Source organism: Anomaloglossus baeobatrachus, chromosome 7 (genome assembly GCF_048569485.1).
Source record: "Anomaloglossus baeobatrachus isolate aAnoBae1 chromosome 7, aAnoBae1.hap1, whole genome shotgun sequence".
Lineage (NCBI taxonomy): Eukaryota > Metazoa > Chordata > Amphibia > Anura > Aromobatidae > Anomaloglossus > Anomaloglossus baeobatrachus.
In genome coordinates this window covers 106,859,021-106,884,016 of record NC_134359.1, presented here as the reverse complement: position 1 = coordinate 106,884,016, position 24,996 = coordinate 106,859,021, and the positions used below count along the sequence as shown (strand labels likewise).

The following is a 24,996-nucleotide window of genomic DNA, read 5'->3' as shown; positions in this document are numbered from 1 at the left end:
ATCTTGTGGCAAATCCTGACGTTCAGGATTTTTTTCAATATTTTTTTCATTTTCAGCACACCAAAATACATGGAATTTAGATGAAAATAATCAGACAGCTTTTTAGTCGCAGACCTGTGTTATTTTATGGTCTCTTTTCTGTAGTTGCAATTGCGTATTTCTAGTGCGGTCATTGAAGTGATTTTGCCATATATTTATTCACTTGTGCGAACTAAAAACAGACACAGTTATTACAAGATCTTTATTAACCTATAAAAAACAGTTGAGGTATAGACAGAACAGATTTACTGCTCTAAAATCCCATTTAAAAACAAGTATCATTTTTTTGTTCCATGGTACGGGGTCATTATATTTATTAAAAAAAGATTAATCACTGGTCTAAATCGTTTACCAATGATCCATTATCAAAATATTCATTGAACAGACCGCTCACAGAAAAAAAGCAAACTGGTAATTACACAGTGGAGACCTGCAACACTTAAAGGGGATTTCTCATAATGACAACTCGGTCTGATCAGGGGTCCGAGGTTCCCGTGTGAATAGGTGGGCAGTCGAGATTTGCACTGCTGATCCAAGGCTATGGCACTGACAGGGAGCGGAACCTTCTTCATACAACCACGCTGTCCACTTGGGGTCCCTGATTTTTGTGATTCAAGGGGTCAGACCTTAACAAGGTCTCTGACCATCCAGCCTATTAGAAGGTCATAAGTTTCATTATGGTATATATATATATATATATATATATATATACACACACACACACCACATATATCATAAGGTAAAAGATGTCTACAACACAAGCCTGAACGGGGTGGGTGGGGGTAGACGAATATATAAAAGGGCCAGAAATACATGAATATTACACAACATATTGTGATATTAAAAACAGAAGAAAACCCCAATGAAGACATAAATATAAAATGTGGTTTTACTAAAGGTCGAGACCGTCGTGAAGATATTTGTGCATTATGAGCAGCTTCACAATCCATTGTGTTCATGATTTATAGATGTATTCTTGGCACCAGTCTTTTCGACAGTCATATCTTTTTCTGGTCCCAGATTACGTTGTTCACATAACCCGTATATTACTGTATTCACACGAGGCATAATCAAATCTAAGCCCGCTGAAGCTCTAATTAAAGACATCGCCCATGAGAGTACCCGAGAGAAGTAGACGGCATACAGAGGTGTTCCCTTTAACCATAGCACGTGATGCACGGTCCGGCCTTTACCATGCCTGCCTAGCAAGGTGTCCGTCGGTCAGTACACAATTTTCCAGTGTGTGGGCTGCTCACAGTCCTTTTCTTTGTCTCCACAGAACCGGTTGTAGGTCGTCTTTGGGTCAAAGCCTAAAATCTCTCTCTCTTCATGAATGCGGAATGAGAAGGTGGAGACGGAGGTACCAATGAAGTATCTGTCAAGAATCAGAAGAAGAAAATATATGTATGCACATTACTATAAAAACTGTCTGATAATTTGCATATGTAAAAAGAATGCCCAACACAAAAAAATAAACCACAGTCACTTAAGTTAGTGAATTAACCCCTGGAGTAAAAGCTAAACCTATGTTAGTATACGAGAGATCCTTGTCAGTGTGTGCGGATCACAAGGAAGGCATAAACTGCGCGTGCCTCAACAACTCCACTCCTTGGGACCTAGAAGGGCTACACTATCCCCCTTCTATCACCACCCAGTTCTATTTAAATCTATCTAGCACAAAAAAAATATTGCTGTCAGAAAATGTTGGGAGAAATAAAATAGTTTTGCATCTCCTAGAGAGCCAAAGAGATCACAACTTTATAAAACGCAAAAGTACCACAAGGATTTCGTAGCTGTACAAAAATTGTAAACAAAAAGGGAATCTGTTACCCGTTTTTCTACCCATCTCAGAGCAGCATAATGTAGGGCCAGAGGCCACAATTTAAACGGTTACTTACAGAGCGGCTTGCTTCAGTTTTAATAAAATCAGTGTTTTAATCCATAAGAGATTATCACTAGAGGACTAATAATTCTGATGTGATGTAGTCCTCCATAATCATGAGCTCTGTATAATCCATCCACACCACTGATTGGCAGCTTTCTGCCTATGAACAGTGTACACGGAAAGCTGCCAATTAGTGGTGGGGGCAGATCACACAGAGCTCATGAATACGGAGGACTACCTAGCAGCATGTTTACTACTCCAGCAGTGATTATCTCCTGCTGATAAAAGTGATATTAAAACTGCAGCAAGCGGCCCAATAAGTAACATCACTGAAATCATGGTATCTGTCCCTACGTAATGCTGTTCTCATATTAAATAGGGAAAAACCTGGTGAGATTCTCTTTAAAGGAAATCTATCACCAGGATTTTGCCACCTAATCTGAGAGCAGCATAACGTAGGGGCAGAGATGCTGATACCAGTGATGTATCACTTACTAGGCTGCTTAGTGTAGTTTTGATAAAATCACTGATTAATCTGCAGTAGATTATGATGAGAGGACTACTTGGCGTGCTGCAGGTAGTCCAGCATATTCATCGGTGTTCATTTATCGGCATACAAATGGGCCATTAGTAATTTTAGGACCCACATTTACATTCATGCTAGTAGGATCATTGAGACTCGTGCGTTACCTGGCATGTGCACAGATCCACTGATCTATGATTGCAACCCCTCCGTCCTTGTACAGCTCCAGCTCTTCCCAGGTTGGCTCGAACCTCACCATTTCAGGAAGCAACTTTCGCAGCTCCTCAAGATCTACCAAAAAGGATTTCGAAAACAATTAAAGTTACTCCACATTCAATGTGCTCAGGCTTTGTATACTATTGGTGGATAAGAAGTACTCCTGCTAAAATCATTAAAAAAAATAAATACCGAGAGACAATTGAGAACACTATTATGCGGGTAAGTTCACAAATCCATGAAATAACTACTATTACAGTATAATACTAATATGTTTTACACCATACATCATGATATAAGCAATTATATGCAACTTTCATTCAGCGGATGATTTTCTCAGCATATTGCTGAATACAGACGTTTCATGGGGTTATTCGGCAGCTTGATTTTGATGACTTATCATTAGGCTAGGGTCAGACAGCCATATATTCTCTCATCCAAGAGAATCAGAATGATTATGCATATCCCACTGTGATCATAGTGTGATCCGATTTTCTCCGATGAGCAGAAGATGGGAAAAAAAATTCTACATCTTCTCTATTGTGTCATCAAGTGAAAAATCTAACTGAACTCAGAGGTCATCTGAACGCAGTCTGATAGTTTCCACTGATCCATTGACTTCCATGGCTGAGTGCGATCTGAATCAGTTCCAACTCAGACTGCAATTCAAATCGGATATGTGCTCGGTCCCATAGAATATCACTAGTCTGAATGTGATCTGATGTTTGTCGGATCGCACTGGAACCGAAAATCTAGTAGTGTGAGTGAAACCTTAGGACTGGTCATCAACGTAAGATCAGTGGGGGTCCGAAATTGGGCAACTTCACTGTTCAATTGCTATTGACTTTTATTTCCAGATATAAACATTGAACAAAACTGCACTGTTCAACTCTGTTCAATGTGTAGTGGCCACTGCTGGGTAATACACATTAGCTCCTATACAATGTCTACATCTGGCCGGAGCCAATTACAGATGATTGTGGGGGTGCTGGGTACTAGAGGCTCACTGATCAATAATTGATGGCCTACACGTAGACTAGGTCGTCAATATCATCTGACTAGAGTGGAGTGTAAAGAAAAATATGAACCATAATAAAATCTGTACACCTGCCTTGTCTGTCAGCATCTGTAGCAATGAAAACCTTTTTTAGCTTCAGCTTCTTTAATAGACTTTGAATTTCTTCTGTTGCCCGTCGTAGGCTGGGTACATCGTCTCTGTGCCCCCAAATGAAGTCTTTTCTTCTAAGGTGAACACTAAGGTAAGGTCCCCCTATTGGTGCGCTGGGCTTTTGCTGCAGAGAAAACACTGGACATGAATACTTCACCTCCATCCTAATTGTTAGTTTATTCAGCCTAAGCCCCAAAATAGTTAGGGGATCGGTCACACTATATTACCTGCTAGCGCCACATGGTTCTTTCCACCACTAATGTAATAATGAGGCACACGTTACCTTCACTTTGGTCCAGTCTTCACTGAATACTGTTTTGTCAGCTTCATCATTAGACTCCAGAAAGTTGGCCCTGAACTCGTCCCCCACTATCCTCAGATGCTGAGCAAACACCATACTGCGACGTGTCTGCACAAGGAAGTACAAATTTAGGTTAAAATATTTAATGAAATTCCACCAATAATATTCTTTTATTAATATACACAAAATAAGTCACTTTATACAGAGTACTCCCAAAACACATAACCCCGGTTCATTTGTTTGCCAGTCTTAATGAAGGAAGTGCAGCAGTAATATGTGCCAAATTCAATAATAGGCATTCTCCTTGTGAATTTGGTGCATGTGTCAACTGCCGTGTGTCACCGTCAGATAAGTACATCGGCAAAGATTGTTGTGATTTATTCCACTTTTGTAGTTTTAATTCTTCAGGCACCCAGAGGAAGCTGGATGAAATGCGCGTCGGGGTGCAGGGACATTCTGCCTGGGACCCCTCATATTCATCAAGCTTCAACCACAAGGTTTTTAACTGCATATGGATTTGATATTGTGGCACGGATGGTGTCGTGTAAGCCTAGAGAAGGTAATCATTCTTTGAGGTGTTGACATGTAGTAACCAATAGCACTCTGATTTTGTGTTTGTTCAGGCATTAGCCAAACTTGTCTTATTATATGTCCTATATTTAGCAAATTATATATTTAGCACAGGCTACGCATACATGTACTTTAGCTATGGTTTGCACTGTATTCATTTATAACGCATTCACTTATTATTGATACACACGTGCACTTTAAAATTTGTATCTCTGCATATGTGCAATTTGTGAGTAATGGACTATTATTTATACACAAATCTAACATCAGTTGTGCAGATGGCTGTTTTGACTGATACTATCATGTCATACACCTCTCTAACCTCCTGGTTTATACAGGCTATATGTTTCCTCATAGGAGTCTTTTTTCCTGATTTTTTTTTGTTTTTGTTTTTTTTAACTAAATTGTTTTAACTAAATTAATAAAAGTATACTATATTTTTAAAAAACACTTGCATGAATCTCTTGTTTAACGCAGGCGATATATTGCAGCCTGTATTCAGTTTGGTGAAAGTGTCATGCGCCTTCATATTTTTTTCAGACTTTGTAATGGTATAATCACAGCCAAATTTGGAAGGGGTGAGACACCACAATCCGCTTATCTTATGCATTCTGCTTCTGAAAACATGGACTTTGGTAACTTTTCTGCTTGCTTTGGTGTCTAAATTAGGTTGTCAGAAGATGTATTTCGCATAAAGGAAATGTATCATGAGAAAACTATACTGTACTAAAAATATTAGCCTCAGATATGGCCGTTTCAGGAACATTTTCTAGAAATCACTAATAAAAATATATAAAAAGGAATAAAACAATAACAATACTTTTCTCAGCAGGCATTCATCTAAATAAAGGGGATAGTTGTGTCATTACCAGGGGCCTAAAAGCTGGGAGAGAACAAGGATCTTGAGTCCCATGTTTAAAGGGGTATTCCCATCTCCAAGATCCTATCCCAGTAAGTAGTAGATGTAATAGTAATAATATTAGCAAAGACATCCAATTAGAAATGTAGTATAGCTCTCCTGATTCATTACATCACTTACCCCATGTTCAGGGCATTGCAGGACCTTAGGTATCCACGGTTATGACAATGAGCAACTAACTACGCATAAAGTCACGGTTAGTTAGTTGCTCATAGTCATAACCATGGATACCTAAGTCCTGCAATGTCCTGCACATGAGGTGAGTGACAGTAAATCAGGAGAACTATGCTACATTTCTAATTGTAGGTATTTGCTAATATTATTACTACATCTATTACATACTAGAAGGTGGCCCGATTCTACGCATCGGGTATTCTAGAATTTACGTATTGTGTAGTTAATGTATGATTTTTGAGATATATATATTTTATATATATATATATATATATATATATATATATATATATATATATATATATATATATATATATAGATGTTGTTGTGTGTAGTTAGCAAGTGTTTGTGTAGGCGCTGTACATGTTCTGGGTGTTGTCTGGGTGTGGCGGGGGGTGAGAGCGGTGTTGTATGTGTGTTGCATGTGTTGCGTTGTTTGTGGAGCGCTGTGTGTCTGTAGCGTTGTGTGTGTGTGTTGCGCGGTTTGTGTGGGTGTGGTGTGTTTTGTGGGGAGGTATGTTTTGTGCAATGTGTGTGTGTTGCGTGGTATGTGCATATATTTATGTATGCCGCGGTGTTTGTGTGTTGGGTGTTGTGTGTGTGCAGCGTTGTCTGTGTGTGTGGGTGTCTGTGTAGGGCGGTGTTTGTGGTTCCCAGTGTGTGTGTGGTGTGTTGTGTGTGTGTGTGTGTTGGGGGGAGGTGTGCACCTCCCATCGTGCTCCATCCCCCATGCTGCGCACCCCCCATCGTGCTCCATCCGCCATGCTGCGCACTCCCAAACGTGCTCCATCCGCCATGCTGCGCACTCCCAAACGTGGTCCATCTGCCATGCTGCGCACTCCCAAACGTGGTCCATCCGCCATGCTGCGCACTCCCAAACGTGCTCCATCCGCCATGCTGCGCACTCCCAAACGTGCTCCATCCGCCATGCTGCGCACTCCCAAACGTGCTCCATCCGCCATGCTGCGCACTCCCAAACGTGCTCCATCCGCCATGCTGCGCACTCCCAAACGTGCTCCATCCGCCATGCTGCGCAGTCCCAAACGTGCTCCATCCGCCATGCTGCGCAGTCCCAAACGTGCTCCATCCACCATGCTGCGCACTCCCAAACGTGCTCCATCCCCCATGCTGCGCACTCCCCATCGTGCTCCATCCCCCATGCTGCACCAGCATCAGCCTCTCTGCCCCCAGCATCAGCCTCTCTCCTCCCAGCATCAGCCTCTCTGTCTCCAGCATCAGCCTCTCTCCTCCCAGCATCAGCCTCCCCCAGCTTCAGCCTCTCTTCTCTCAGCCTCCCTCCTCCCAGCCTCCCCCAGCATCAGCCTCTCTCCTCCCAGCCTCCCCCAGCATCAGCCTCCCCCAGCATCAGCCTCCCCCAGCATCAGCCTCCCCCAGCATCAGCCTCTCTCCTTCCAGCCTCCCCCAGCATCAGCCTCCCCCAGCATCAGCCTCTCTCCTCCCAGCCTCCCTTCTCCCAGCCTTCCCCAGGATCAGCCTCTCTCCTCCCAGCCTCCCTCTTCCCAGCCTCCACCTCCCAGCCTCCCTCAGCATCAGCCTCCCCCAGCATCAGCCTCTCTCCTTCCAGCCTCCCCCAGCATCAGCCTCTCTCCTTCCAGCCTCCCCCAGCATCAGCCTCCCCCAGTATCAGCCTCTCTCCTCCCAGCCTCCCCCAGCATCAGCCTCCCCCAGCATCAGACTCTCTCCTTCCAGCCTCCCCCAGCATCAGCCTCCCCCAGCATCAGCCTCCGCCTCCCAGCCTCCCCCAGCATCAGCCTCCGCCTCCCCCAGCATCAGCCTCTCTCCTCCCAGCCTCCCCCAGCATTAGCCTCTCTCCTCCCAGCCTCCTCCAGCATCAGCCTCCCCCAGCATCAGCCTCTCTCCTCCCAGCCTCCCCCAGCATCAGCCTCCCCCTCCCAGCCTCCCCCAGCATCAGCCTCCCCCAGCATCAGCCTCTCTCCTTCCAGCCTCCCCCAGCATCAGCCTCCCCCAGCATCAGCCTCTCTCATCCCAGCCACCCCCAGCATCAGCCTCCCCCAGCATCAGCCTCTCTCCTCCCAGCCTCCCCCAGCATCAGCCTCTCTCCTTCCAGCCTCCCCCAGCATCAGCCTCCCCCAGCATCAGCCTCCCCCAGCATCAGCCTCTCTCATCCCAGCCACCCCCAGCATCAGCCTCCCCCAGCATCAGTCTACACCCTCCCAGCCTCCCCCAACATCAGCCTCCCCCTCCCAGCCTTCCCCAGGATCAGCCTCTCTCCTCCCAGCCTCCTCCAGCACGCCGTGCTCCTCTGCCAACACTCACAGATCCGATCGCATACTCACACACACACACACCCACCCGATCGCATACACTCACACCCACCCGATCGCATACACTCACACACACCCAATCGCATACACTCACACACACACACACATTGACGATATTGCACATACGCGCTCACTCACAACATCCGGAGATACCACATGCTTCCGGCCATGTGATCCTCCGGCAGGTCCTGGAAGCTCACAGCACAGTATCGCGGCCGAGAAGCAAGCAATATCTCCGGATGCTGTGAGTGTGTGGATGCGATGTGATGTGTGTGTGAGGTGTGTGTGAGAGTGAGTGTGATCTGATGTGTGTGTGTGTGTGTGTGTGTGTGTGTGTGTCTCTGTTGTTATGTGTGTGCGTGTGGATGTTCCGCCGCTGCAGGACCTTGATGCGCTGGTAACTATGCTACCATGGTTACCAGCGCATCCCGTCCCCCACTCGCACGGGAGCCCACACCAGCATACGGCGGCCAGCCCCAGCAATGCGAGGGTTTGTGTCGGCTGGGTTGGCGGCGTATGCTGGTGTGGGCTCCCGGGGGTACAGTACTCACCTGGGAGTCGTGTCTCCGTGTCAGTTCGGGGGATGCGTGCGGGGGGCGGGGCCAGAGCGAGCGTGCATTGCGTGAGGGGGCGGGGCGTGGCCGAGTTGCCAATACGTGCAGGGTGCCGGGGCGAGAGGCCAATCCGTGGGGGGGTGGAGCCTGTGCGAGCGGCCGGCCAATCCGTGTGGGGGGGGGAGCCAGGGCGAGCGACCAATCCGTGCGGGGGGGCGGGGCCATGGCGAGGCCAGCGGCCAATCCGCTTTGTGTCACCGTAAGGACACAATTTTGTAGCAAGACAGACAGACAGACAGACAGACAGACAGAGACAGAATAAGGCAATTATATATATATAGATTAGGATAGGATTTTGGAAATGGGAATACCTCTTTAAATAGAATAGTAGTAGTAAAGCATGTGTCCTACCTCCATCCTGGATATGAATGAAGGGTAACAGCACTTTAATTTCCTATCCTCATCAGTCCAATAGACAATAGAAGGAGTGACATAACGCCTGCTCCATACAAATGCGGACTGATGAACCCCAGCAATCACCTATTTTGTGTTTCGGTGACAGGTTGTAATCTTTCTAGAACAAGTCATTCTCTTTAGGAAACCTTTTTCCTTTTCAATTTCATCTTAAAAAATCCATTAAAGCTTTAGGTTAGAGGGTAAAAGAAGTAAAATGCCACCTGCAACAAAGATAATGGCCCTTTAAAGTAATTGAACTCCACCCCAGCCCCAAAGTTGATGGGCTATAGTCTTAACCCATGATCTTCACATATTGTGATGCTTTAAATAGGGTCGTCTCAAGAAGCCAAATTCTGCAGGTTTTGCTTCCCTCTCCCTCAGCCATCAGCTGCCATTCATGGGGAAAACTGTGGAAATACACACAAGTCCTCAAAAGCAGTCACTGGTTCCTTACGTTAATAAAGACATTGGATGTCATAGGTTTTTGTGGCAAGACAATCCCAGTATTGCAAATTATCCTCCATTTTCAGGGACTGCAATCAATCATGAGAAAAAGGCTCTGCAGACTTCTCCTGAATGGAGCTGAGGTGCATGGTCAGTGTTGGCTCCATTCATTGTCTATGGGATGCCGGAGAAAGCCGAGTACAGCGCTCCGCTACCTCCTGCAGTCACACAATGTATAGTGCCGATACTGAGCGTGTATGTACACCCGAGCTCCATTCCGGGGATTTCTGACCCCATCCTGGAGATGGCTGGTGGTCTCACAGGACTTTCTCAAAATCTCCTTTAAATCTATGTATCTATATAGAGATATGTGCCCCAGACACACACAATCTGCATAACAAGTCCATTAAATATCAGCTCACAACACGGATATCCAGGTTCTAACGGATTAGGTTGGTATACGCACATTCCAGTAGTCTCGTCCTGCATAGTGATCATGTAGAAGGTTTTCAGCTCTGTCCAGCATTATGGACCTAAAGATGAAAAAGAAAAGCAGTTAGCGCGACTGCTGGGATGGGGCGCCTGATTATAGTCTGTGTGAGTGGAACTTTGTCTGCTCACCTGGCAGTGGTGTTCTTCAGTAGTATTGGTGCGATGATGGAGGCAGAGCCTTGTACAGAGAGACAGCTGACATTAAGCCCTCTGGTCTCCTCATAGCCCCAGAACCATCCTCTGCAAATAAAGACATGTATGAGTACTTTTCTAGTAGTCCACCTAGAGGTTATTAAGTACTAAAATTAGGCTTGCTGGTGTGAGGAGCTGGCTGCGGACTAAAGAGTTTTGGACTGATGGGGATTTGGACTTTTTACAACACGGAGCGCCGGTTGCATCAATCTAAAGGGGGCTTTACACGCTACGATATCGTTAATGTTTTATCGTTGGGGTCACGTTGTTAGTGACGCACATCCGGCGTCATTAATGATATCGCAGCGTGTGACACTGACCAGCGACCTTAAGCGACCTCAAAAATGGTGAAAATCGTTCACCATGGAGAGGTCGTCCCAGAACCAAAAATCGGTAATGGTTGATTATCGATGTTGTTCGACGCTCCTGCGGTAGCACACATTGCTGTGTGTGACACCGCAGGAGCGAGGAACGTCTCCTTACCTGCCGCCGGCCGCAATGCGGAAGGAAGGAGGTGGGCGGGATGTTACGTCCCGCTCAACTCCGCCCCTCCGCTTTGATTGGCCGGCCGCTTAGTGATGTCGTGGTGACGTCGCTGTGATGCCGAACATCCCTCCCCCTTGAGGGAGGGATTGCTCGGCAGTCACAGCGACGTCGCTGACCAGGTAAGTGTGTATGACGCTGCCGTAGCGATAATGTTCGCTGCGGCAGCGATCGCATGAAATCGCATGCACGACGGGGACGGGTGCTTTTGCGTACAATATCGCTAGCAATATCGTAGTGTGTAAAGCCCGCTTTAGTGTTGCACTTTATTAGACATTGCTTGCTCTCAGTTAAAAGGGAACCTGTCAGGTGCAATATGCACCCAGAACCACGAACAGTTCTGAGTGCATATTGCTAATCCCTGCCTAACTGTCCCAGCATCTAATAGCAGAGATAAAGAGATCTTTAGAAAACCTATCGCTAAAGATCCTTTATGATATGCTAATGAGCGCAGGGATTAGTTGCAAGGCGAGTTCCTGTGCTCATTCCGCCCTCTTAGCATGTTAGCACGTCCACAGCGGCGTGCTAACATGCTATTCAATGCCCATTGCCAGAGACATCAGCGGTGACGCGCATACCTGTGTCTGTTGTCACTGCTTTAGATGCCGGGCTTAGTGTCAGTGCGCATGATCAGAATGCCTGGCTTTTCCAGTCATGCGCACTATGAAGCCGGGTGTACGGGTCCTGGTTTCAGAGAGGTCTAGTGCGCATAACCAGAAGTGTTGGGACGTCTGATCGTGTGAACTGACACTAAACCCGAAGTTCTGTAGCGGCGACAACGGACACAGGTTCATGGGTAACCGCCGATGACACTGGGCAATGGGCATTGAATATCATGTTAGCACATCCCTGTGGGCTGCTTCCATGCTAAGAGGGCGGAATGAGCGCAGGAACCAACATCCTTGTAAACCGCTCATTAGCATATCATAAAGCATGTTAAGAAATACTTTTTCTAAAGATCTCTTTATCTATGCTAGTGTATACAGGGACGGTTAGGCAGGAATTCGCAATATGCACCCACAACTGCTCATGGTTCCGGGTGCATATTGCACCTGACAGGTTCTCTTTATGCCCTCCAAACCAGCAGCATTTACCGTATTTTTCGGATAATAAGATGCACTTTCCCTCCCAAAAATTTGGGAGGTAAATGAGGGGTGCGTCTTAAAATCCGAATGTAGTTTACCAAGGGGTGGTGAAGAGGGGTCAAAAGAGACAGGGGTAATGCTATGCGGTGTGCTTCCCACGCTGGTCTGTGCAGCACTGTTCTGTGCATCGGGTGGTGTAGCTCTGCTCTGTGTGGGGCTGGTGATGTGGCTCTGTTCTGTGCGGGACTGCTCTGCTCTGTTCTGCGAGGGACTGCTCTGTGTGGCGGGTGCTCATTCTGAAGATGTCGGCGGTCGGGACTTCAAATAATGGCAACTAGAGTCAGCACGTGCGCAGATGGAGCTCTCAGCTCAAGTTCTCATCTGCGCATGCGCTGACTCCGACCGCCATTATTTGAAACCCTCACCACCGACATCTTCAGAATGGCCGGTGATGCACCGCCTCCGGCGCAGAGCAGAGCCGCGTCACCAGCCCCGCACAGAGCAGAGCCGTGCCACCAACCCTGCGCAGAGCAGAGCCACGTCACCAACCCTGCGCAGAGCAGAGCCACGTCACTAACCCCGCGCATACCAGAGCCACGTCACCAGCCCCGCACAGAGCAGAGCCGCGTCACCAGCCCCGCACAGAGCAGAGCCGCGTCACCAGCCCCGCACAGAGCAGCGCCAGCAGTGAGTATCTGGGCCCCGCTCTGTACCACTGGCAGCATTTTAGTACTCCAGTACTGCTACTGCCTCCTGTGACCCCCGCTACGCTGCTGCCCCCTCTCCCTGATAAAACACCATCGGATTATAAAACGGACCCCATATTTTTATTTTCTACTTTTTTGCTCCAAATTTGGGGTGCACCTTATAATCTGGTGCGTCTTATAAAATAAAAAATACGGTACATCTTAAAATTCCATTCCTAGCCAGCCCTGTACACTTATAACATAATTTTCTAAAATCAAAAGGTATTTTTTACCTCCACTTTCATATGCTAATTAGGCCTTTGACTAGTTGAAGGGGCATGGTTTCCACAGACTAAATTGGCCTTCTTTTACTGTTCTCATGCTCCTGTGGGCCTGATAACATGATTTCCAGGAATCGGTATCATCCCAGTCCTGGAAATCTTGTGCATGCGCACGGCTCATGTCGCCAGCACCAGTGCGCCTCAGAAGCAAGGTAGATGCTACTCGGCTTCAGAGGGGCATATTCGGAAGACCAGCTTCTGCACTTGGCTGGTTAGGAAGGGAATTTTAACATGCAAATATAAATGCTGCTGGCTTGGAGGGCATAAGGGACCCGATAGTCAGGGCATCTTAAAGGGAACCTGAGTGTCTCAGGGGCCCTCATAAAGCCACTGTTCTCCCAGTAATAGAGTGTCAACTCCAGCCTGTCTCCATGGACTCTAATATAATCAGGCCTATAGTAGGGTTCATGGTCCTGCATCTGGTGGTGGGGCTGAGAGTCCTTGTTCATCTCTGCAGGGGGCTTCTCCAATACATATATTTTCAAACGTGACTTCTAGAACCTTCTGCATACTTTAGAGTTCATGTAACAAATGTTTCAGGGGGTGGAATGTGATCACATCTCCTAAACTAGGGAGCTAATCCCAGGAGAGGTGAGTGAGCCACATGCTTTGTTAAGGAGGTCGGGTCCTGGTACCCATGAATGGACTATAGAGATTGAAGGTGGATACACATGCTGTGGTTGTGATATCCATCGCCTGGATCAGAGGAACTATCTTAAGGACTATTGTTGATAGCCGTCATCTGAAGGAGCATAAGGGCTATTGTAAGTAAAAATTGCTGCATTGTTAACCTTCCTGGGTGATTAATACAACCTACCTCAGATCATCAGAGCTGGTATTTTGGAAAATTTGGCTATGTTAAAAAAATGGGATAAAATAATGAAATAATATACACAATCACTGCGCATGTCCTGTGAGCAATCCCTCATGACGTAGGCTTATCAGGTACATACCTGTAGTAGCCATGGTTGTCCTCAGAGTACATGAGCTGATCGATACACGGTCTCAGGTCCACCTTCTCTTCCCAGGTGCCTTCCTTCCAGCCCTCAGAGTAACCTTGTAATACATACACCTGCTCAATAAAAGGTCCCCCAGATTCTGGAAATTAGAAAAAAAAGGCAGATAAGACTCAAAAACAAGATATGAGCTGCAACAAAAAGGCTTCAACTGTATACATGTATTAGTACAGAAAACAGACACACACAAACAAGGAAGGAAAATTCTCTTTTCCTTTAGCCCAGTGTTCTCAGTCAGTATCTGTATATATACACTGCACAGTGCCCTTCCCTTATCCTGTATACTGGGGGTAATTCTCCTGTGTCTGTATTATTTTGTATATATAAACTGCATATGCCCACTTCTGTCATATATACTGGGTGAAATTCTCAAGTATCTGTATTATTCTGTATATATAAAATGCACAGTACCCCTTCCCCTGTCCTGTATACTGGGTGTAATTCTCCACTGTCAGTATTATTCTGTATATATACACTGCACAGTACCCCTTCCCCAGTCCTGGATACCGTGTGTAATTCTCAAGTGTCTGTATTATTTTGTAATTCCATTGCACAGTGCCCCTTCACCTGTCCTGTATACTTGGTGTAATTCTCAGTGTCTGTATTATTCTGTATATGTACAGAATGTGTACATAGAATAAGAATGTGTACATAGAATGAGAATGTGTACATAGAATGAAAATGTGTACATAGAATAAGAATGTGTACATAGAATAAGAATGTGTACATAGAATGAGAATGTATACATAGAATGTGTACATAGAATGAGATTGTGTACATAGAATGAGAATGTGTCCATAGAATGTGTACATAGAATGAGAAAGTATACATAGAATGAGAATGTATACATAGAATGAGACTGTGTACATAGAATGAGATAGTGTACATAGAATGTGTACATAGAATGAGAAAGTATACATAGAATGAGAATGTGTACATAGAATGAGCATGTGTACAAAGACTGTATACATAGAATGAGAATGTATAGATAGAATGAGAATGTGTACAAAGAATGAGAATGTGTACAAAGAACGAGAATGTGTACAAAGAACGAGAATGTGTGCATAGAATGAGAATGCGTACATAGAATGTACACATAGAGAGAGATTGTGTACATAGAAAGAGAATGTGTGTACATAAAATGAGTATGTGTACATAGAAGGAGTACATAGAATGAGAATGTCTACATAGAATGTATACATAGAATGAGAATGTGTACATAGAATGAGAATGTGTACAAAGAATGAGAATGTGTACAAAGAATGAGAATGTGTACAAAGAATGAGAATGTGTACATAGAATGAGAATGTGTACAAAGAATGAGAATGTGTACATAGAATGTGTACATAGAATGAGATTGTGTACATAGAATGAGAATGTGTACATAGAACGAGAATGTGTACATAGAAGGTGTACATAGAATGAGCATGTGTACAAAGAATGTATACATAGAATGAGAATGTATAGATAGAATGAGAATGTGTACATAGAATGAGAATGTGTACATAGAATGAGAATGTGTACATAGAATGAGATTGTGTACATAGAATGAGATTGTGTACATAGAATGAGATTGTGTATATAGAATAAGAATGTGTACATAGAATGTGCACATTGAATGAGAATGTATACATAGAATGAGAATGTGTACATAGAACCAGAATGTGTACATAGAATGTGTACATAGAATGAGAATGTGTACATAGAATGAGAATGTGTACATAGAATGAGATTGTGTACATAGAATGAGATTGTGTACATAGAATAAGAATGTGTACATAGAATGTGCACATTGAATGAGAATGTATACATAGAATGTGTACATAGAACCAGAATGTGTACATAGAATGTGTACATAGAATGAGAATGTGTACAAAGAATGAGAATGTGTACAAAGAATGAGAATGTGTACATAGAATGAAAATGTGTACATAGAATGAGAATGTGTACATAAAATGAGAATGTGTACATAGAATTTGTACATAGAATGAGAATGTGTACATAGAACGAGCATGTGTACATAGAATGTGTACATAGAATGAGAATGTGTACATAGAATGAGAATGTGTACATAGAATGAGATTTTGTACATAGAATGAGAATGTGTACATAGAATGTGTACATAGAATGAGAATGTGTACATAGAATTTGTACATAGAATGAGAATGTGTACATAGAATTTGTACATAGAATGAGAATGTGTACATAGAACGAGAATGTATACATAGAACGAGAATGTATACATAGAATGAGAATGTGTACATAGAATGTGTACATAGAATGAGAATGTATACATAGAATGAGAATGTGTACATAAGAATGAGAATGTGTACATAGAATTAGGTCTCTTAAAAAAATAAATAGTGTTTAAAAGGGTTAATCTAACAGGACATGTGATACATTTAAATTGAACGGGGGTTAAACTGCTGGGACCCCCCACGGCTCATGAGAACAAAGAAGTAGTGGATGTGTGATCACCAGTCTATTTACAGTTAGGTCCAGAAATATTTGGACAGTGACACAAGTTTTGTTATTTTAGCTGTTTACAAAAACATGTTCAGAAATACAATTATATATATAATATGGGCTGAAAGTGCACACTCCCAGCTGCAATATGAGAGTTTTCACATCCAAATCGGAGAAAGGGTTTAGGAATCATAGCTCTGTAATGCATAGCCTCCTCTTTTTCAAGGGACCAAAAGTAAATGGACAAGGGACTCTAAGGGCTGCAATCAGGGCCGGATTATAGGCGGGGCAGGCGGGGCTGGAGCCCAGGGGCCCCCACCAAAAGAGCTTCTAAGGGGGCCCCCACCATACTTGGCACTAGGCACCTGTCAGCATTTTTTTTTTCACACCCTCTCCCCCTCCGTAAAGACAGTCTAATAAATCAGCTGTGTTTTCGGGGGGGGGGGGGGGACACCGCTATTTATTTGCATCTGCGTCTTTAAGACGCAAAAACAAACTGCGGGCACAGGACGCTGATTGACCTCGGAAGTACCAGCGGCCGCTTGAACTTCCGGGGTCAGAGGTGTGCTAATGCTCCCTGCTATGTGCTGCGGCCGTACCTAGAAGCAGGGGCACGGTGTGGTGGGCCGCTGTCTGCTGTCCCCGCTGCGCTCCTTACATGCCAGGCACACTAGCAGGAGCAGGAGGCAGCGCGCTGTGCGCCGGCTCTGCTGTGTGCCGGCTCTGCTGTGTGCCGGCTCTGCTGTGTGCCGGCATGTACACTGCAGAGGAGCGCAGCAGAGCCAATGACCGCAGCTTCCTGTTTCCGTTCCTATTCAAATGTATTTGCGTCTTTCAGACGTAAATACATTTGAACAGCGCGCCGGGACTGGGCCCCGCCCCCGACGTGCAGCAACGTGATGAGATCAGCACCTTGCTGACGTCATCACAGTGCTGCCGGCGCCACACTGGGGACATGAGGAAGCGAGCGCTCCATGAAGGAGCTGAAGAGACAGGTGTAATTAATGGGGATGAGTGAGGAGGGGCAGAGGACACAACGGGGAACATTTGTGAAGGAACACAGCTCTGTGACAGGCAGAGGAGGAGCACTGTATTCCGAGGGAGGGGGGGGAGGCAGGAGTGTGTAGGGATGGAGCAGTGTAACTTGTGTGTGTAGGGGGTGATGAGGGTTGTATTGTGTGTGGGGGGAGGGGTAATGGAGGGTGCATTGTATTGTGTGTGGAGGGAGGGGTAATGGAGGGTGCACTGTATTGTGTGTGGAGGGAGGGGTAATGGAGGGTGCACTGTATTGTGTGTGGGGGGAGGGGTAATGGAGGGTGCATTGTATTGTGTGTGGAGGGAGGGGTAATGGAGGGTGCACTGTATTGTGTGTGGGGGGAGGGGTAATGGAGGGTGCATTGTATTGTGTGTGGAGGGAGGGGTAATGGAGGGTGCACTGTATTGTGTGTGGGGGGAGGGGTAATGGAGGGTGTATTGTGTGTGGGGGGAGAGGTCATGAGGGGTGCATTGTATTGTGTGTGTGTGTGTGTGTGGAGGGAGGGGTAATGGGTGCATTGTATTGTGTGTGGGGAGAGGGGTAATGGGGGGTGCATTGTATTGTGTGTGGGGAGAGGGGTAATGGGGGGTGCATTGTATTGTGTGTGGAGGGAGGGGTAATGGAGGGTGCACTGTATTGTGTGTGGGGGGGAGGGGTAATGGAGGGTGTATTGTGTGTGGGGGGAGAGGTCATGAGGGGTGCATTGTATTGTGTGTGTGTGTGTGGAGGGAGGGGTAATGGGTGCATTGTATTGTGTGTGGGGAGAGGGGTAATGGGGGGTGCATTGTATTGTGTGTGGGGAGAGGGGTAATGGGGGGTGCATTGTATTGTGTGTGGAGGGAGGGGTAATGGGGGGTGCATTGTATTGTGTGTGGGGAGAGGGGTAATGGGGGGTGCATTGTATTGTGTGTGGGGAGGGGTAATGGGGGGTGCATTGTATTGTGTGTGGGGAGGGGTAATGGGGGGTGCATTGTATTGTGTGTGGGGAGGGGTAATGGGGGGTGCATTGTATTGTGTGTGGGGAGGGGTAATGGGGGGTGCATTGTATTGTGTGTGGGGAGGGGTAATGGGGGGTGCATTGTATTGTGTGTGGGGAGGGGTAATGGGGGGTGCATTGTATTGTGTGTGGGGAGGGGTAATGGGGAGTGCATTGTATTGTGTGTGTGTGTGTAGGGGTAATGGGGGTGCATTGTATTGTGTGTGTGTGGGGAGGGGTAATGGGGGGTGCATTGTATTGTGTGTGGGGAGGGGTAAAGGGGGGTGCATTGTATTGTGTGTGTGTGTAGGGGTAATGGGGGGTGTATTGTGTGTGTGTGTGTGTAGGGGTAATGGGGGGTGCATTGTATTGTGTGTGCGTGTGTGTGTAGGGGTAATGGGGGGTGCATTGTATTGTGTGTGTGTGCGTGTGTGTGTAGGGGTAATGGGGGGTGCATTGTATTGTGTGTGTGTGTGTGTGTAGGGGGTGATGGGGGGTGCATTGTAGTGTGTGTGTCAGAGATGTGTGTGTAAGAAGCAGTACTGTGTGTGTATATATGAATTAGAGCAGTCTGTGCGCCCCCCCCCAGAACTATATGGGTTCCCCAGAGCGCTATGTCACCCATCGCAGTGATGAGTACACCACCAGAGCTGTTTGCCACTCCAGTAACGTCTATGCCCCCTGCCCCTCCTGTAATGTATATATTGTAGCCCCCAGCCCCTCTTGTGATGTATATACAGCAGTGCTGTCAGTGTGCAGTCATGTGTGTTAGTGACAGCCATCGTGAAACAGCCACATGTCCTGAAGGAGCTGGACGGAAACAAGCAGGAGAGGTGAGTGAGGCTGCTGGCGACTTTCCCATATTAATACCTGTAAGGGCTCATGCGCACGTAACTGCTGAATATTCTGCAGCGATTTGACAGCACATGTGCGCGTCAAATCGCTGCAGAAACACTGCATAATGGATTCAGTTTTTCTGTACAAAAAAAGCCGATTTCCTGCGCTCTGGCTGCTGCCCCCACCATAGACAGAGCGGGAGCTGCATCCATAGCGCACGGAATAATTGACATGCTCATTTTATGAACGCACGGATTTGGGTCAACATTTTAGCACCCAAATCACTGCGTTCATAAAAGCAACGTGCGCACGTATCATGCACAATCTACATAGCTTGTATAGGGGACACAGGACGCATGCATTTACACTGCAGTGCTATACGCAGCGTAAATGCATGTCATTACGCAACGTGCGCACGAGCCCTAATGCGTCTGTGTCTGCATGTATGTCAGTGTATATAACTGTGCATATATTTGTCTGTTTATATGTATTTTTCTGAATTTGTCTTCAAATATGTATATACGCATGCCTGTATGTGTGTGTGCGTGTCTGTGTGTGGATGGGGCCCACTGAGACTCACCCGGAGGCCACAAAACCCTGGAGCTGGCCCTGGCTGCCTTAACATTGGGATCAATAAAAAATATGTGACAAAAGCGGGCTTTACACGCTACAATATATCTTACGATGTGTCGGCGGGGTCACGTCGTAAGTGACGCACATCCGGCATCGTTAGTGATATTGTAGTGTGTGACAGCTACGTGCGACCCTGATTGTGCGTTAAAACGTTGATTGCATACACGTCGTTCATTTTCTAAAAATTGAACGTCTTTGTTCATCGTTCTTGAGGCAGCACACATCGCTCCATGTGACACCCCGGGAATGATGAACACAGCTTACCTGCGTCCCGCCGGCAATGCGGAAGGAAGGAGGTGGGCGGGATGTTTACGTCCCGCTCATCTCCGCCCCTCCGCTTCTATTGGCCGGCCGCTGTGTGACGTCCCTTTCACTTCAGGAAGTGGATGTTCGCCGCCCACAGCGAGGTCATTTGGAAGGTAAGTACGTGTGACAGGGGTTAATCGTTTGTGCGACACGGGCAACAAATTGCCTGTTCCGCACATACGATGGGGGCGTGTGCGATCGCATACGAGATCGAAATGTGTAAAGCAGCCTTAACTCTACTTTCTGTGTGTAAGTGGACAGCTGTGATTTATCCTGGACTGTATCTGTATTGTAGTACTGTAAATCTGAATGTGGCAGAACAGGATAAGATAAATGTTCATTGGATTTATATCTAAATGCTACGGTTCGTGCTCTACTATTATGGCTAAAAATGTTAACGTTATGGGGCCCCCACCAGATTTTCTGCCCAGGGGCCCCCACCAACCTTAATCTGGCCCTGGCTGCAATTAACTCTGAAGACGTCTCCCTCGTTAACCTGTAATCAATGAAGTAGTTAAAAGGTCTGGGGTTGATTACAGGTGTGTGGTTTTGCATTTGGAAGCTGTTGCTGTGACCAGACAACATGCGGTCTAAGGAACTCTCAATTGAGGTGAAGCAGAACATCCTGAGGCTGAAAAAAAAGAAAAAAATCCATCAGAGAGATAGCAGACATGCTTGGAGTAGCAAAATCAACAGTCGGGTACATTCTGAGAAAAAAGGAATTGACTGGTGAGCTTGGGAACTCAAAAAGGCCTGGGCGTCCACGGATGACAACAGTGGTGGATGATCGCCGCATACTTTCTTTGGTGAAGAAGAACCCGTTCACAACATCAACTGAAGTCCAGAACACTCTCAGTGAAGTAGGTGTATCTGTCTCTAAGTCAACAGTAAAGAGAAGACTCCATGAAAGTAAATACAAAGGGTTCACATCTAGATGCAAACCATTCATCAATTCCAAAAATAGACAGGCCAGAGTTAAATTTGCTGAAAAACACCTCATGAAGCCAGCTCAGTTCTGGAAAAGTATTCTATGGACAGATGAGACAAAGATCAACCTGTACCAGAATGATGGGAAGAAAAAAGTTTGGAGAAGAAAGGGAACGGCACATGATCCAAGGCACACCACATCCTCTGTAAAACATGGTGGAGGCAACGTGATGGCATGGGCATGCATGTCTTTCAATGGCACTGGGTCACTTGTGTTTATTGATGACATAACAGCAGACAAGAGTAGCCGGATGAATTCTGAAGTGTACCGGGATATACTTTCAGCCCAGATTCAGCCAAATGCCGCAAAGTTGATCGGACGGCGCTTCATAGTACAGATGGACAATGACCCCAAGCATACAGCCAAAGCTACCCAGGAGTTCATGAGTGCAAAAAAGTGGAACATTCTGCAATGGCCAAGTCAATCACCAGATCTTAACCCAATTGAGCATGCATTTCACTTGCTCAAATCCAGACTTAAGATGGAAAGACCCACAAACAAGCAAGACCTGAAGGCTGCGGCTGTAAAGGCCTGGCAAAGCATTAAGAAGGAGGAAACCCAGCGTTTGGTGATGTCCATGGGTTCCAGACTTAAGGCAGTGATTGCCTCCAAAGGATTCGCAACAAAATATTGAAAATAAAAATATTTTGTTTGGGTTTGGTTTATTTGTTTAATTACTTTTGACCTCCTAAAATGTGGAGTGTTTGTAAAGAAATGTGTACAATTCCTACAATTTCTATCAGATATTTTTGTTCAAACCTTCAAATTAAACGTTACAATCTGCACTTGAATTCTGTTGTAGAGGTTTCATTTCAAATCCAATGTGGTGGCATGCAGAGCCCAACTCGCGAAAATTGTGTCACTGTCCAAATATTTCTGGACCGAACTGTATTATGGGGGTGATTATCACTCAAGACCTACTGCTGCATTATGGAACTTTGAGACTTGTTTTTGGCATCCATTGAGCCCCAGCCGTTGGACCCCCACAAATCAGATTGTGCCAGTCGTGTATAGTTTTGGGGCCTGTGCACACGTTGCAGATTTGTCATGTTTGTTTCTGCACAGTCCTGAGAATCCTGATGCACACGTTGCTTATTTTCTCCTTGCAGATTTAAATCAGCTTTTATTGCTGCAGATTTCACTCATACTAATGAGGTGGAAAAATCTGCACCAAAACCGCAAGTAAAAACAAAACTACGCACCAAAAAAGTGGCAAAAACATGCATTCTTACAGCTGCGTTGAGATGAAGAAATGGTGCAGAAGTTTGTGTACCAAGTACTTAAAGGGAACCTGTCATGTGGATTTTTTCATATATTAAACTGACCAAAATGTGTTTATCAATAATGCAATGTGCATCACTAAAATATTTTGGGTTTTTTTTATTTAAAATCCATGTATTTATCTTAAAAAAAAGACTTTATTTGCTTAGGTGAATGCAGTAAATACCATTTGGTTTCAGTCATTGGGGCGGTGCTTTTGCTGGGTTCAGTCACTGTCACTCAAGTTGAGGCAGGATTCTTTTTTGAACTTGGCAATGCCCCACCACCAATTCTCCTGTCCTGAGCTCCGCCCATTACGGTCATATGGTCGTGACATCACCACAGGTCCTTCACCGCTTCTCTGCTCGTCTCCGGAGCTCAGCATTGGAGAAGTGGTGATGTCACGACCATGTGACTGTAATGGGTGGAGCTCAGCAGAGAAGTACTGGGGAAGGACCTGTGGTGTAATCAATTACAATACGGGGGGTGTGATTAAGTTAAAAAAAAAAAGAGTCCTGCCTGAATTTGTGTGACACTGACTGATCCCAGCAAAAGCACTGCCCCTATGACTGAAACCTTAGGTATGTACTGCATTTACCTATGCAAATAAAATCTTTTTTTAAGATAAATACATGGAATTTTTTTTTAACCATGTTAGTGATGCACATTGCATCATGTAAAACACACCAGGGGCGGTATAATATATAAAAAAAACAACATGACAGGTTCCCTTTAAGGCTAGGATCACATTTCCGTCAATTTTTATCAGTCACAATCCGCGGCTCTGGTAAACAACGGAATCCGTTTGGCGGATTCTGTTGTTCCCATCGACTTGTAAGAGCGTCGGATTGTGACGGATGCCCTTGCATTGCATCCTCCGCCCGACTGATCAGTCGTGGAACGACTGACCGTCGGGCGGCAGGAACGCAGCATGTAGCGTTTTTTTGAGCAGCAGAATCCTTTTGATTTCGCTGCGCATGCTCTCTCTCTGCGGCCGAACGATCAGCTGATCGCCCGGCGGCCGGCTAATGAGAGCGATCAGCTGATCACCCGGCTAATGAGAGCGATCAGCTGATCACCCGGCTAATGAGAGCGATCAGCTGATCACCCGGCTAATGAGAGCGATCAGCTGATCACCCGGCTAATGAGAGCGATCAGCTGATCACCCGGCTAATGAGAGCGATCAGCTGATCACCCAGCGGACGGCTAATGAGAGCGATCAGCTGATCACCCGGCAGCCGGCTAATGAGAGCGATCAGCTGATCACCCGGCAGCCGGCTAATGAGAGCGATCAGCTGATCACCCGGCAGCCGGCTAATGAGAGCGATCAGCTGATCACCCGGCGGACGGCTAATGAGAGCGATCAGCTGATCACCCGGCAGCCGGCTAATGAGAGCGATCAGCTGATCACCCAGCAGCCGGCTAATGAGAGCGATCAGCTGATCACCCAGCAGCCGGCTAATGAGAGCGATCAGCTGTTCACCCGGCGGACGGCTAATGAGAGCGATCAGCTGATCACCCGGCGGACGGCTAATGAGAGCGATCAGCTGATCACCCGGCGGACGGCTGAGAGCGATCAGCTGATCACCCGGCAGCTGGCTAATGAGCGCGATCAGCTGATCACCCGGCGGACGGCTAATGAGAGCGATCAGCTGATCACCCGGCAGCCGGCTAATGAGAGGGATCAGCTGATCATCCGGCAGCCGGCTAATGAGAACGATCAGCTGATCACCCGGCTAATGAGAGCGATCAGCTGATCACCCGGCGGACGGCTAATGAGAGCGATCAGCTGATCACCCGGCGGACGGCTAATGAGAGCGATCAGCTGATCACCCGGCGGACGGCTAATGAGAGCGATCAGCTGCTCACCCGGCTGCCGGCTAATGAGAGCGATCAGCTGATCACCCGGCTGCCGGCTAAGGAGAGCGATCAGCTGATCACCCGGCAGCCGGCTAATGAGAGCGATCAGCTGATCACCCGGCAGCCGGCTAATGAGAGCGATCAGCTGATCACCCGGCTAATGAGAGCGATCAGCTGATCACCCGGCAGCCGGCTAATGAGAGCGATCAGCTGATCACCCGGCGGACGGCTAATGAGAGCGATCAGCTGATCACCCGGCAGCCGGCTAATGAGAACGATCAGCTGATCACCCGGCGGACGGCTAATGAGAGCGATCAGCTGATCACCCGGCTAATGAGAGCGATCAGCTGATCACCCGGCAGCCGGCTAATGAGAGCGATCAGCTGATCACCCGGCGGACGGCTAATGAGAGCGATCAGCTGATCACCCGGCAGCCGGCTAATGAGAGCGATCAGCTGATCACCCGGCGGACGGCTAATGAGAGCGATCAGCTGATCACCCGGCAGACGGCTAATGAGAGCGATCAGCTGATCACCCGGCGGACGGCTGAGAGCGATCAGCTGATCACCCGGCAGCTGGCTAATGAGCGCGATCAGCTGATCACCCGGCGGACGGCTAATGAGAGCGATCAGCTGATCACCCGGCAGCCGGCTAATGAGAGGGATCAGCTGATCATCCGGCAGCCGGCTAATGAGAACGATCAGCTGATCACCCGGCTAATGAG

The 24,996-nt window shown here is 46.7% G+C and overlaps 1 protein-coding gene across 1 annotated transcript in view; it reads right to left on the bottom strand.

Moving 5' to 3' along the window:
- Nucleotides 1–227: 227 nt before the first annotated feature.
- The window catches only part of POFUT2 (protein O-fucosyltransferase 2), a 34,269-nt gene continuing 9,500 nt past the window's right edge, over nucleotides 228–24,996 (bottom strand). Inside the window, exons 3-9 of the mRNA XM_075318956.1 lie at nucleotides 13,848–13,992; nucleotides 10,177–10,287; nucleotides 10,022–10,088; nucleotides 4,115–4,240; nucleotides 3,775–3,955; nucleotides 2,615–2,738; nucleotides 228–1,414 (exon numbers count right to left, since the gene is read on the bottom strand). Of these exons, the coding sequence (XP_075175071.1) occupies nucleotides 1,261–1,414; nucleotides 2,615–2,738; nucleotides 3,775–3,955; nucleotides 4,115–4,240; nucleotides 10,022–10,088; nucleotides 10,177–10,287; nucleotides 13,848–13,992 (908 nt within the window). The 3' untranslated portion in view covers nucleotides 228–1,260. The remainder of the gene's footprint in view (nucleotides 1,415–2,614; nucleotides 2,739–3,774; nucleotides 3,956–4,114; nucleotides 4,241–10,021; nucleotides 10,089–10,176; nucleotides 10,288–13,847; nucleotides 13,993–24,996) is intronic.